At 38.2% G+C, this 13,477-nt stretch overlaps 1 protein-coding gene across 1 annotated transcript in view; it reads left to right on the top strand.

Annotated features, from left to right (window-relative positions):
- CHCHD3 (coiled-coil-helix-coiled-coil-helix domain containing 3) overlaps positions 1–13,477 on the top strand; it is a 294,459-nt gene that overhangs the window by 48,057 nt on the left and 232,925 nt on the right. The window contains exon 3 of the mRNA XM_060108045.1: positions 11,253–11,334. Coding sequence (XP_059964028.1) covers positions 11,253–11,334 — 82 coding nt within the window. The remainder of the gene's footprint in view (positions 1–11,252; positions 11,335–13,477) is intronic.

The raw sequence follows: 13,477 nt of genomic DNA, 5'->3' as shown, positions 1-13,477 counted from the left end.
TAGTGTAGATTTGAGCACTTACATAGTAAAAGGCCATTATTCATTATAAATTAGTTTCTCTTTATTTCTTTTTTTAATGTTACACTTAGGGTATTATATTGATTAAAACTCTTGCATCTGTATTATCATCTCTTTATTTTCAGCATAGTAAAGGGAGTATTACAAAATATTTGCTGCAGAAAGGCAGCATAGGGGCTGATGAGGGAGAAAACCACTGGTCTGAACAAGGGCCGTTTATGTCATCCCAGGTGTTCTGAAGGATTTACATCCTGGAGCCTTACATAGCACGTGGTGTAAGTTACACAAATGAACTGCTTCTGAAAGACAAAGTGTTCCATCCTCCTTTCTCTGTATAACACTGGGATGAAGGAAATTTGTGGATCATTAGGGATATAATCATAATAAATGTTTTTACTGTTATCTTCTGTTCAGTCTAACTTGACTGTGGATAATTTATTTTACTTTTAGAAAAAAGGTTAAGTACGTTCTTGCATTTAAAGATAGGACAGGGCCTTTGTTCTTGAAATTCTTGTGCACAGTCTGTGTCTTAAACATGGTGAAGTCATCTGTGATCAGTGAATTCACAGTGCTTCCACAGTACTCTACAGAGAATTATTTTTGTTTTTTTGTTGGTTTTTTTTTGTTTTTGTTTTTGTTTTTGTTTTTGCGGTATGCGGGCCTCTCACTGTTGTGGCCTCTCCCGTTGCGGACCACAGGCTCCAGAAGCGCAGGCTCAGCGGCCATGGCTCACGGGCCCAGCCGCTCCACGGCATGTGGGATCTTCCCGGACTGGGGCACGAACCCGCGTCCCCTGCATCGGCAGGCGGACTCTCAACCACTGCGCCACCAGGGAAGCCCTATTTTTGTTTTATTAGAGATTATGACCACTTACGACTACATTGAAATAGTGTTTTCTGACCAATAGGTGGATATTCGTTAGATGAAGGAAAAAATAACAGGGTTATAGATAAAAGAGAGGCTGACCTAATTATCACAGTGTGAATTATATAAAAAATACAAAGCACAGGGTATTGCACAATAGTGTAATGAGAAGTGTTGTACTCATATGTATTATGCTGTCTCACAGTTTTAATATATTTGAACTACCATAAATAAAATATGAATTAAGCATGGGTGTAAAATCTGCTTTATTTAAAACTTCCCAGGAGAGGCTGTTGTTCTGCAGTGGTTAGCTTGTGGGTTAAATAGGTCCTTTTTGGCATCGCACCCTTAATGGGCCGTAAATGAAGCCACTGAAGCCCAGAGGTCTGACTATATGTGATCCTCCCGCTATTTCTGCTGCCTAGTAGTGGGCCAGTATCTAGAAATAGGACTCTGTTTTTTTTTTTTCCCCTTATAAAAAGGGCCGTAATTGGGTCAGAACTTTTATTTTCATTTAAAAGAAGAAAAGTCATGAGATTGGAGTTAGTTGACATTTCCCAGGGCTGTAGGTGGATTAGAAGATAGATTTTATTTTCAGACTTTTGAGTCTTTTGATTTCCTCAGGCTTTGATTACGTGCAAAGATACATTTAAAGTCTCCCTTAGAAAATAGTGTTGGTCAGAGTTTGAAGTACTAAATATTTTAGTTGAATTTAGGAATTTTGTTATCAGTTAATGGATTTTTTGGATAAAATACAGTTTTTATTGCTAAAAAGCAAACACTAGTTCATAACAATAGGAAGAAAGAAGAATGACTTATGACTCTAAGTATTGGAATGGTTTTGACTGAAATTTACCAAAGCAAATTACTTAGGTAAGGACATTAGTCTTGGTTAAAGCTTTTTAGCACATGGAAATAGGCTTGTCCACTGTTTTACTGTTATAAAACATACGTTTTAAAAAATGTGCTGTGGGGCTTCCCTGGTGGCGCAGTGGTTGAGAGTCTGCCTGCTGATGCAGGGGACACGGGTTCGTGCCCCGGTCTGGGAAGATCCCACGTGCTGCGGGGTGGCTGGGCCCGTGAGCCATGGCCGCTGAGCCTGGGCGTCCGGAGCCTGTGGTCCGCAACGGGAGAGGCCGCAACAGTGAGAGGCCCGTGTACCGCAAAAAAAAAAAAAAAAAAAAATAGTGCTATGAACCTTGCTTGCATCAGTGTGGTAATTAGGAAGGTGGACTGAAATATGAGATGTCAATGTGAATTGGTCTGTGTTACTGTACAACCAGGTATTTGTGAATAATGTATACATTTTACTCTAAATTGCTTTTGAGCAACAATCACTAGCATTCATCAGTCTTTTATAATTTAGTTGCAGATTATTGATTATGAGTGCCCTTCAAACACACACAGATCTCCACCAATTGCGAAAATCATCTTTTATTTATAATTTTTCCACCTCATTCCTTTTTGTTTCATTTCTAAACTTGAAGAGAGGCCTATAATTGCTGCCTTCCATTGTTCTCTTCCCACTGATTCCTGACGCCCAAACCATCTGATTTCCATCCACTCCCTGGGATGATAGGTAATTGTAAGCCATGCTGCCAGACCTTCCTCCTTCCTGAACCTGGACTAGGCCTTGGAGTCCTACACACAGCACCCCAGGCCGCTGCTGCCAGTTGATCGGAATTGGCACATGAGATGAAATCTGTTTATCATTTCTGCACATGGTACCTTGGTTCATTTCTTCCATTCCATTCCATTCCATTCCATTCCTTCTTTGTCTCTAATGATGTTGTTCTTTCTCTCCTCTCCTTCATCTGATGAATTCTTAAGGCCTATTCCTAGCGTTCTACTCTTTTCTCTTTATACATTTTATTTTTTTCCAAGAGAATTCACTGAGCTCAGATCTGTAACAGTCATTCCCAAATCAGCATTTCCAGCCAAGTCTCAAATCAAATCTGAATTTCAGGTTCAAATATCTAATTGCCTACAATTCCATGTGGTGATTCTACCATTACTTTCAATTGAATGTGTCTGAAACTGAACTCATTATCTTTCTTCCCCGAACAGCCTCTCCTTCTTTCCTTAATTGACCATCATGGGTATTAGTTTTCTGGCATCTGGGTGCACCTTTGACTTCTTTCTCTTTCATCTCTCGGTCAGTAACAGATGACCAGTTTTTCCCATGAAAGCCCTTGCATCTTAGACTCCATCTTTATGGCCAGTATCCTCATCACCTTATGCCCGTGTCTCTCAAACGTGAGCAGGCATCTGAAATCTGGTGGGCTTGTTAGCACACAGATTGCTGGGCCCCTGCCCCCAGGGTTTGTGATGTATAGTTCTGGGGTGAGTCTGAAATATTTGCATTTCTAACAAGTTCCAGGTGATGCTGCTGGGGGATGGGGGTGGGGGGGCTGGGCGGAGAGAATGAGGCTGTACTTTGAGAACCACTCATTGCTTTACGCTTTCCCCATCCAGTTAATCTGCATATCTTTGCCAGATCAGACTTCCTGTAATGCCCCGTTTCACTGCATTATTTTCTTTTTTTTTTTTTAACATCTTTATTGGAGTATAATTGCTTTACAGTGGTGTGTTAGTTTCTGCTTTACAACAAGGTGAATCAGTTGTACATGTGTTCCCATATCTCTTCCCTCTTGCGTCTCCCTTCCTCCCACCCTCCCCATCCCACCCCTCTAAGGCGGTCACAAACCACTGAGCTGATCTCCCTTTGCCATGGGGCTGCTTCCCACTAGCTATCCATCCGAGGCTTGGTAGTGTATGTATGTCCATGCCACTCCCTCACCCTGTCACAGCCTACCCCTCCCCCTTCCCATATCCCCAAGTCCATTCTCTAGCAGGTCTGCATCTTTATTCCCATCTTACCCCTAGGTTCCTCATGACCTTTTTTTTTTTTCTTAGATTCCATATATATGTGCTAGCATATGGTATTTGTTTTTCTCCTTCTGACTTACTTCACTCTGTATGACAGACTCTAGGTCCATCCACCTCACTACAAATAACTCAGTTTTGTTTCTTTTTATGGCTGAGTAATATTCCATTGTATATATGTGCCACATCTTCTTTTTCCATTCATCTGTTGATGGACACTTAGGTTGCTTCCATGTCCTGGCTATTGTAAATAGAGCTGCAGTGATCCTTTTTGACCTACCTCCTAGAGAAATGGAAATAAAAACAAAAATAAACAAATGGGACCTAATGAAACTTAAAAGCTTTTGCACAGCAAAGAAAACCATAAACAAGACCAAAAGACAACCCTCAGAATGGGAGAAAATATTTGCAAATGAAGGAACTGACAAAGGATTAATCTCCAAAATTTACAAGCAGCTCATGCAGCTCAATAGCAAAAAAACAAACAACCCAATCTAAAAATGGGCAGAAAACCTAAATAGACATTTCTCCAAAGAAGATACACGGATTGCCAACAAACACATGAAAGAATGCTCAACATCATTAATCATTAGAGAAATGCAAATCAAAACTGCAGTGAGGTATCATCTCACACCGGTCAGAATGGCCATCATCAAAAAATCTAGAAACAATAAATGCTGGAGAGGGTGTGGAGAAAAGGGAACCCTCTTGCACTGTTGGTGGGAATGTGAATTGATATAACCACTATGGAGAATAGTATGGAGGTTCCTTAAAAAACTACAAATAGAACTACCATACGACCCAGCAATCCCACTACTGGGCATATACCCTGAGAAAACCATAATTCAAAAAGAGTCATGTACCAAAATGTTCATTATTTTCACTTTTAAATAACTGTCCATGATGCCCTATTTCTTAATATTTCTTATCCAAACTCCTGCCTAGTTTTCAAGGCTCCTCACAATTGAGCATAATTTACCCTTCAAGGTTTTTTTTCTTACAAACAAGCTTTGTTTGGTTTCCTTTCCATCTGTCTAATGTACGTCCTTGCTTGTGTCCCTCCTCCTTCATGAAATACTCCATGACTACAGCCCGCCTTTGTAAGTGTCATTAATACTAAACCCTCAAAGTACAATTTTAATAACTCAGACTCTTATCTCCTTAATGGTAGGGACCGTATGTCTCCATCTCTTATAAAGCCTAGCATAGGATTAAGTCAATGTGGATTTACTACCTAGTGAATTGATTGATTTCCCTAGTTTGTGTATTCCTTGAGGTCACTTGATTTGGGAGAAAATAATTAAACAAACAAAAATAACTTCATATAGTTGACCAGAGAATAGAAACCTGAGCTTAGGCATTAAAATAAACCTTATAGCCAGTACAGTAAGCTTATAATGAATGCCCATCCTTCTCTCCTTTATAAAAAATATACTGTTGGTAGCAGTGGCTCAATTTTCTGTACAGGAGGGTCCACAGGAACAGAAACCTGGTGGTGGTTGGTGGTGGCGGCAGTGGCGTGGAGAGTTGGGGAGAAGGTGCTTATTTGTCTTGAATTTCTTTTTTGAATGGCAGTCCACATTTTTTACTTAGATTATATGCGATTTTGCAGAGTGTGTGCTATGTTTTTTCTAAATCGTCCCTAAGCTACCCAAGGAGTTGGTGACTTATTTCACCTAATGACTGATGTTTGACTCCACAGATGAAACGATTAACACATTTTTATTGAACATCTGCTGTGTGCCTAGACGAGCCTGCACAATATTCCTCTCTCTCCCACCCTGTCCTTCCTTCCCTCTTTATTTTTGCTTTGTCTGTAAAGCCTAGAGGATGTTTTTGTTAGTTTGACGGGTATTTGACAGACAGTTTTTCCAAATGAGTGGAGTGTCACTTCAGAGGAACATTTGGCAGTATATGTTGTCAACGATAGACCCTTTTATCTTCACCTTCATGTTATCGGGCTTTTAGGGGAAGTGGAGGCTCAAGCATGAATTCAGTCCCATTTAACACTGCTGTGTAAGGGGACGGCTGTTGGAGATTTTCTAGTTTGGGTTCTCATTTTATAGAGGAGACAGCTTCGGCCTAAAGCAATGATGTGTTTTTGAGCAAAATCACAAAAACGAATTGTGGCAAAACCAGGGGAAGATGGGAACCGCCTTTATTTCCAACTTGGTCCTCTTTGAATGTCATGAGTCTTTATGGAGAAGCCTTTGAATGCAGCCACACTCAGGACTGTTGGAAAGAAAGAAACAGGTTTGGGGGGTTTTGGTACTTCATTTGGGGTTGGAGATTTAACGCTGTTGAATTGATAGTTTTATCTCCAGTGAACAAAATACATCCATTTGTGAAACAAACAAAAAAATTAAGCTATGCATCAAAAAGCAATATCCAGAGGTAATTATTATTTTTTAATTTAAATTATAGATCTTATTTTCCTAGAGGCTCTTTGTGAGGTCTTGCAGCTATTATTCAGGATATTAAGACATGAAATACTAGGTGTATCTGATTCTCAATACTGGTTTTATGAATTGTCTACTTAAAAATGTGGAAACGGTAGAATATGAGGGATGAGCTTGTCTGTTGCTATACAGCATCTGCAGTCTGGTATTGATCTTTGTTTTCACATAGAACGTATTGTGGAGCTGCTTTCCACGAGTGGTTGTTGTGAAGCAAACAATAAAATGGACATTATTTGCATATTATGCCATTCAAATTAGAAATTTACCAAGGTATATAAATCCTGATGGAGCAATAATACTACAAAATAAGCCATTAACCTGATACAGTTAATGTTTAGGTTGCCAAACTGTAACACGGTGCCTTCTCATTCGATATTTATGGTTTTGAAACTGCAGTTAAGGATTTTCATTCCAACATTGTCGTTAGCTTTAATGTATAAGTGGCCTCAGTTACCCTGCCAGGTATCTAGACAAATGGCATTTTTTTGAAGGCAGTCTTAGGATACATTATCCTTAAGGTGATAGTAAATGTTATTGTCAGCTGAATATCATCATACTTAACACACTCTGTGTGTGTGTTTAAATCAGGTTTGTCTGCTAACTAGATGGTGCCACAAACGGATACTGGCAAACTGTTACATGTTTCTTTCTAACCCCTGAGATTTATTCTAGCCATCTTTTGACTCTTCTAACCAAACTCTGTACCTTTTATAAGATAAGGAGCAGGACAAGATTTATCCTGCCACCGACATGCTGTGAGTCATTTACTTCTGATAAACTGTGTGTTGTATTTCATTGATTGCATGGATGCTTCCATTATTATTTTTTAAACAATCAGTGCTTTTTTTGTATTTATGAATTTATTAAAATTATAAGATTAATGGGTATTTCTATGGAGCTGAAAATTTAATTTGGCTGTATCTTATGCTATAAGCTTTGGCTCAGCTATCTCAATCCTGGCAGAGTCCAGTGTTTATCTAAAATCTGCTGCTTGTGTTATGCAATTACATACATTTATTTTCTTCTGAGAGTAGATTTTCATAGTTCTCTTTGGTGTTTTTAAACTAGCATATGAAAATAATAGGGCTTATAAAATTGGACATGGTATGTATCAGTAAATGGTAAAACCAGAAAGAAATGGAATAAAGGAAAAATCCCAAAGGACCTGACATTTTTCTAATAGGCAAGCCATAATTTTTCTTAAGTAACTTGCAGAGATTGTTTCAGAAATACTGTAATTGGGGAGGGAATTATACTGTCAGGATTATGCTAGGAAAATGAAAGAAAGGGAAAGTCATAGCAGAAAAAGTTACAAAGGAAATTGGTATGTCCCTTGAGGTCCAGGGAATCTGTATAAGTCTCCAATCACGGTTGTATTTTCAGTCTTTGTTTTTTTCATAGATGATGAGCCATTCATAAAGACATTTCATCTTTTGGAGTCATTTCTGTCCACCATTCAAGGAACTGTCTTAAGTATAGTGTCCCATCTTCTCCACCCCTTCCCTCTCTACCCCTCGTTTAACCAGTTTCTGAAAACAGAATTAGGACATTGTCATGTAACATAGAAGACTGGTGAGGTGTAATAAATTTATGCTACAGTTTCTCTGAGAATTAAGACCATGGTATTCACAGTTCCTAAGAATACTAAGAATCATGTAGTATAAGGTTAGGAGTTTTTTATTTGATCCTGAAATTAGAAATTAGAGATTCTTAGAATTTCTTAAGAATTTAACTTAGAAATTTAGAATGTGGCTAAGAGGAGTAAAAGATTGCTAGGCAGTCAGTAAAGCTGCCTTTGGACTAACCAAAACATTTGTTTAGAATGTTGTTTACTAAAAATGAACAAAAATTCGGGCTGCTTTTAATACAAATATTTCTTATTTTCAATAGTAGTTTCAGATAAAGGGTTTAGGGCCGACTTGCTATAACCAAGCCATTGTAATGCTTGATTTTTTTCTCACATGTTTTATGGTTAGTGTCGTATCATCTATAACTAACTGACAAAATGCCAGTCTTTGTGTTCACTGAGATACATTTGCCATTGAGGAAAAAATTAAAATCGCTTCTGAGAACATTTTAGCAAGTAAAGAGTACAAGTGTGTGAAGAAAGCATCCTTTTGTCTTAATACATTTTAAAAGGGAAGTGTGTACGTTATGTGAAAGTTATAGAACCCTACTTACTGAGCCTGAACTAGTTTTGCAGGGTTCCGTGGCCAGTCTGATTTATATGGCTTGAAAATTTCTCATTTTTACTTTTTCTCATTTCACAAACTCTGCCAGTCCTCAAAGATCTACGGGAAACTCACTGTGCTAATAGGCAAAGTTGGCCTTTCTGTGCTTCTTATAAAGTAGTCCATCCTGAAACACTGACCTTTTAGTTTAATAACAGTTTTATTTGAGAGAATGTTCAGATCCTGAAGCTGAAAAGAGTGTTTTCAGAAAAGCCATTTTGAATAGTGGTCTCCAAATGGTATATCTTTTTCCCTTATGCACTTTGGACCAGACCTATCCGAAGAAATATGTTGTTGCTTTCTGTATTCTATTGATTGAAAAACAAATAACTTGAAACTTAGATTTGCTCAAAACCCATTACCACGCTGGTTTATTTTCCTGCCTGGGCTTTGAATTACTATTTTAGATTTTAAACTCTTTATGCTTGGTCATGTTTTATCTTTTGTTATTTTAAATTCTCCATTATAGCTAAGGTAATTACTTTTTCAGCTGTGACCTTGGACGTGAGACCCAAAAGTTTTGTGTGTGTGTGTGTGTGTGTGTGTGTGTTTCTTTTCCAGAAATAGCTAGGGCATTAGAGAGACAGCTATGGTTTAGTCCCTTGACTGACCAGAAGTGATGTGAACTAGCCGGTCCCTTGGGCATGTCTTCTTCAGTGGCTTCTGGAGCTTCCCGACCTTTGCATCTCTTGTGCTTCCTCCTCCCATCTTTCTCCCTCCCCTCTTGGCCTCCCTAGGTGATACCACCATTATCTCCATCTATCAGTATTTACCACCTCACCCCACGGCAGGTGGCTTGGCAGACATGAGAGGCAGGAGGGTATAGAGAAGGAAGACAAGCCTTGAAGCTGCGTTTCCTTCTCTGCAGTCTCTTGCATGGCTGCCTTCCCAGCCGCCCAGCTGGCCTCCATGTGGTAATGGAGTCCTTACCGTTCCCTTCCAGGTTTATCACATCATCATGAAAAGCTCACTGCTGATTTTGGCTCTTCCCCTGGTAGCAAGCCCTTATGTAAGAGGCATACAATGCACTATTAAGATATGTTGTATCAGCTCACTTAGAAAACGGATCTCACTGCTTCATGCTTAGACCTGGTATACCAAGGTCTTACCGAAGCCTAGTTTTTTTTTTTTGTTTGTGTGTTTGTTTTTGCGTTACACGGGCCTCTCACTGTTGTGGCCTCTCCCGTTGCGGAGCACAGGCTCCGGACACGCAGGCTCAGCGGCCATGGCCCACGGGCCTAGCCGCTCCGCGGCATTTGGGATCCTCCCGGACCGGGGCATTTTGAGAAACTGCCAAACTATTTTTATAGTGACTGCATCATTTTACATTCTGACCAGCAATGTATGAAGGTTTCAATTTCTCCACATTCTCACCAGCACTTGTTATTGTCCTTTGGATTATAGTGGGTTTGAATTGGTAAGTCATTGTGGTTTTGGTTTTCATTTTCCTAACGATGAATGCTGTTGAGTGACTTTTCATGCAGTTATTGGCCATTTGAATATCTTCTTTAGGGAAATGCCTATTTATGTCCTTTGCCCATTTTTAATTTTGTTGTCATTTTATTGTTCTGTTCAGTTGTTCTGTTGTAAGAATTCTTTGTATATTCCGGATACAAACCACTTGTCAGCTATATGATTTGCCAATATTTTCTCCCATTCTGTGGGTTGTCTTTTCACCTTCTTGATAATGTCCTTTGCTGTTGTTGTTTTCTGATAGTCCACAAATAAGAGGAGACATCCTTAGGACCTTTCATATATCTTCTTTGTTATTGCCCAGTGTCAGCTAAATTTTAAAGTTTTTGCATATCCTGTTGTAATTCACTTTTTGCATATTCCGTAAGGCAAGGTGCTTATAATGCAAGATTATAAAATAAAATGCCATTGAAGAGCAGAGACAGTACTGTCTAGTTTCCATCCAATAGGCTCAACCAGTTGAAATACTTGTTAGGTCCTGTGTGTATTCCTAGATCTTAAGTGTTTCTGGTGCTTTCTTGGTCATAATTTTGGGTAGTGGGTTTTGGGTAGTGAAGAGGAAAGAGTCCGTGCTTATCTCTTATGGAAGGCTCTTAAAGCGTCTGTAAAGTTTGTCTATTTTATTTGCTATCATAGCTGTAAGAATCTTGGAAAACATATTGTACAAAATCTTCTAATTGGAAAGACCAGATGTTTCAGATCAAGTCATTAGGTATTTAGAAAGCTCCAGCCGTGTTCTCAGCACTGTTCTGTCTCTCTCTCCAATTGTTGGCACTTGAATTTGAATGACGTTTTCCAAAAAATATGGTTTTAAATATGAGTCATAAATTCCTTTTTTTTTGTAAATCATGGAAAGATGAACGTAACTACAAATGATTTTCTTTCTCTAATAAGTGATTTTTTAAAATGTTTAATTATCAAAGTAGGAAGGTTTTGGTGTCATTTTCCTCTCTGAAGTCCCTTCCTTACACCCTCTCCTGCCCCTCTATGCAGTTGTCAGACTTTAATGGTAGGACATCATTTTAAAGAATTTGTACTTAATGGCTCAGTCCCACTGGGCAGTAAGCAGCTCCTTGAGTTTATTATAACTTCTGGCAGGTGTGGAGATTTCTAGGTCACCAGGGAACTCTTGATTAAATTACTCCTGAAGTGCACTAATTGGTCTTTTCCACCGTGCTTAGGTGGTTCCAAGGAGACACTGACCAGCTGGCAAAACTTTGCCTATTAAGATCTAGTCTCAGCTTTGTCTTCCTGAGTATTCTCATGCTTTTGTTTAAAGAAGTCACGTATTTTATCTCCTTCCCCTCTTTATTGATTTTAGTTTCTGATGAAGAATTGAAAAGAAGAGTGGCTGAGGAGCTGGCATTGGAGCAGGCCAAGAAAGAATCTGAAAATCAGAAACGGTGAGCTTCATGGTGTTTGAGACAGATTTTGGCAGACTTGTCATATTTATGAAATATTTTTGGAGAGGAATGATTATAATAAGACTCATCATTTGTATTTGGCTGAACATGTATGGACGTGGCTGTTTTTGGTTTTGGATTGTGCTTGTTAAAGCCCTAGGTTATCCCCTTCCCAAACTCAATTGTAAATGACCATTTTATTTCTTGTGTACTTCTTAGTTGCATGAATAATTGAGCCCTGTTTTTTCAGTATGTGAGAAGTAGTTCTTGAGGCTTCTCCTGGCACTTCTCAGGCTAGGTTCTTTTAATTTTTTATTTATGATTGAAAATTACATCGTCTACTATGGGTATTAAGGTTAACAATATTGTAGCTAATAATGAATGTTACATGTTATAGATAGTACCCATGTTAATAAGTAGCACTGATTAGTAGTATGCTCACTTAAAAAAATCAAAAATGTTACAGATAAATGTAAGGTTGAAAAAACAAAATCCTCTGTAATTTCATCCTACAGAGATAACCACTCTGGACCATTTCATTCCTCTAGATTTTTTTGTATACATCTATATTATTGTTGTCATTATTACTACTTCTACTAACAATAGCTGCTAAAACAATGTTCACTGAAATGTTTTTGTAATAGAAAACTGGAAGCAATCCAGATGCCCATCATGGAGGGCTGCATGAGTGAATTATGGTACACGGAATTTTATTACAATGGAATATTAGACAGTCAAGTAGATCTTATGTGCTGATTCAAAGATGTTGAAAGGCTGTAAACTGAAAAGAAAGCAATATTCAAAAAACATAGATAATTTTTGTTTTTTGGTTAAAGACTTAAAGTATATACTTACTCATAGAAATATGTGGATACATTTTAATCCAAGATAGAGTCAAGTGCTTCCCATCTGTGCTATTTCTGAAGTTTCTGTATAGTACAAAGCATTATTATTATATGATTATGCAAATATCTTTCACATGCACAATGACTACTACCAGTAGATGGTTTGTAACACTGTGTGTGTGTGTGTGTGTGTGTGTGTGTGTTTTGGACTGCTTCACTAGTTTGCTTGAGAGAGCTAATGTAAGGAATCTTTGAATTGGATTCTAGTCTTCACTGGCTATAGGGGCTTCAGTGTATAATTTAAGCTCTTTGGGCCTTAAATATTTCATCTCTAAAGTGAGGGTTTATGAAATGTTCTCTGACATTTCTTCTCTTTGACAAAGTGCTAAATAAGCTAGGTCCGATTTGCCTGAAACGTGTAGAACAGGACATGAGTTTTACTGTACATTAAGACCACCGTTTTTCTCAGGAAAGAGAGAAGGCTCATGGCTTAGGGTTTAAAAAATCAAAATGTAGTTAGTACTGCTAAAAGTGTCTACGCATAATTCAATAGTTTCCCACGCAGCACTTCATAATTATTTAATTGGGGTTAGGTTGATGGAGTATATAATTAGATAGTGAAGTTAAAATATTCAAAAAATTCAGACCATTTTCATTAAGAAGCAGAGAAAATCAATGTGTTATGGTAGAATGCCTTGTCTTTGAAATTTTATTACTTTTAATTGAATTTTATTTTAATAAGGAGTTTTTGGTTAGACCTTCATATTTACTTTGCTTATTATATTTCACATAGGAATTTTTTGTCTTCCTTTCTTCCCCTATGGTACAGGCTTTTGTTACAGTAATTCTCACTGTGGTGGGTTTTTTTTTTTCCCCTCCATGACTTAGCTCCCATTTGTTCTCCTGTTCTATGAAAGGTAAAGGGCAGATGAGATGGATAAAAGGTGCCAGTGAGGGCTGATTTCATCTCTCATGTGGACTGGGGTTGGCAGCCTAGCTGTAACCTGGGACAAATGACTATTGATAAAGAATTTATTTTCTGTCACTTTTAAGGGGAGCAGAGGGTGGGACAGCCTTTTTTATTGTTTTCTCTTTAAAATAAATGTTTTGTTTGAAGCCTTCTTCATGCAAACTTCCAGCTGTCAAATCTTGGCAAAAAGTGTGTGTTTATCTGTATGATAGTTCTTAGAAGAATCAATAGTTATTTTTTTTCTTTTTTCAACCAGAGAAGAAACTTCAGAAAAAAGCATTAAAAAGGTTTTCTGTGCCGTCTTTTAAAAGCAACCTTTTGGAGAAAC

Source organism: Mesoplodon densirostris, chromosome 9 (genome assembly GCF_025265405.1).
Source record: "Mesoplodon densirostris isolate mMesDen1 chromosome 9, mMesDen1 primary haplotype, whole genome shotgun sequence".
Lineage (NCBI taxonomy): Eukaryota > Metazoa > Chordata > Mammalia > Artiodactyla > Ziphiidae > Mesoplodon > Mesoplodon densirostris.
The sequence above is the reverse complement of the archived record's forward strand: the minus strand, read 5'-3'. Positions and strand labels throughout refer to the sequence as shown.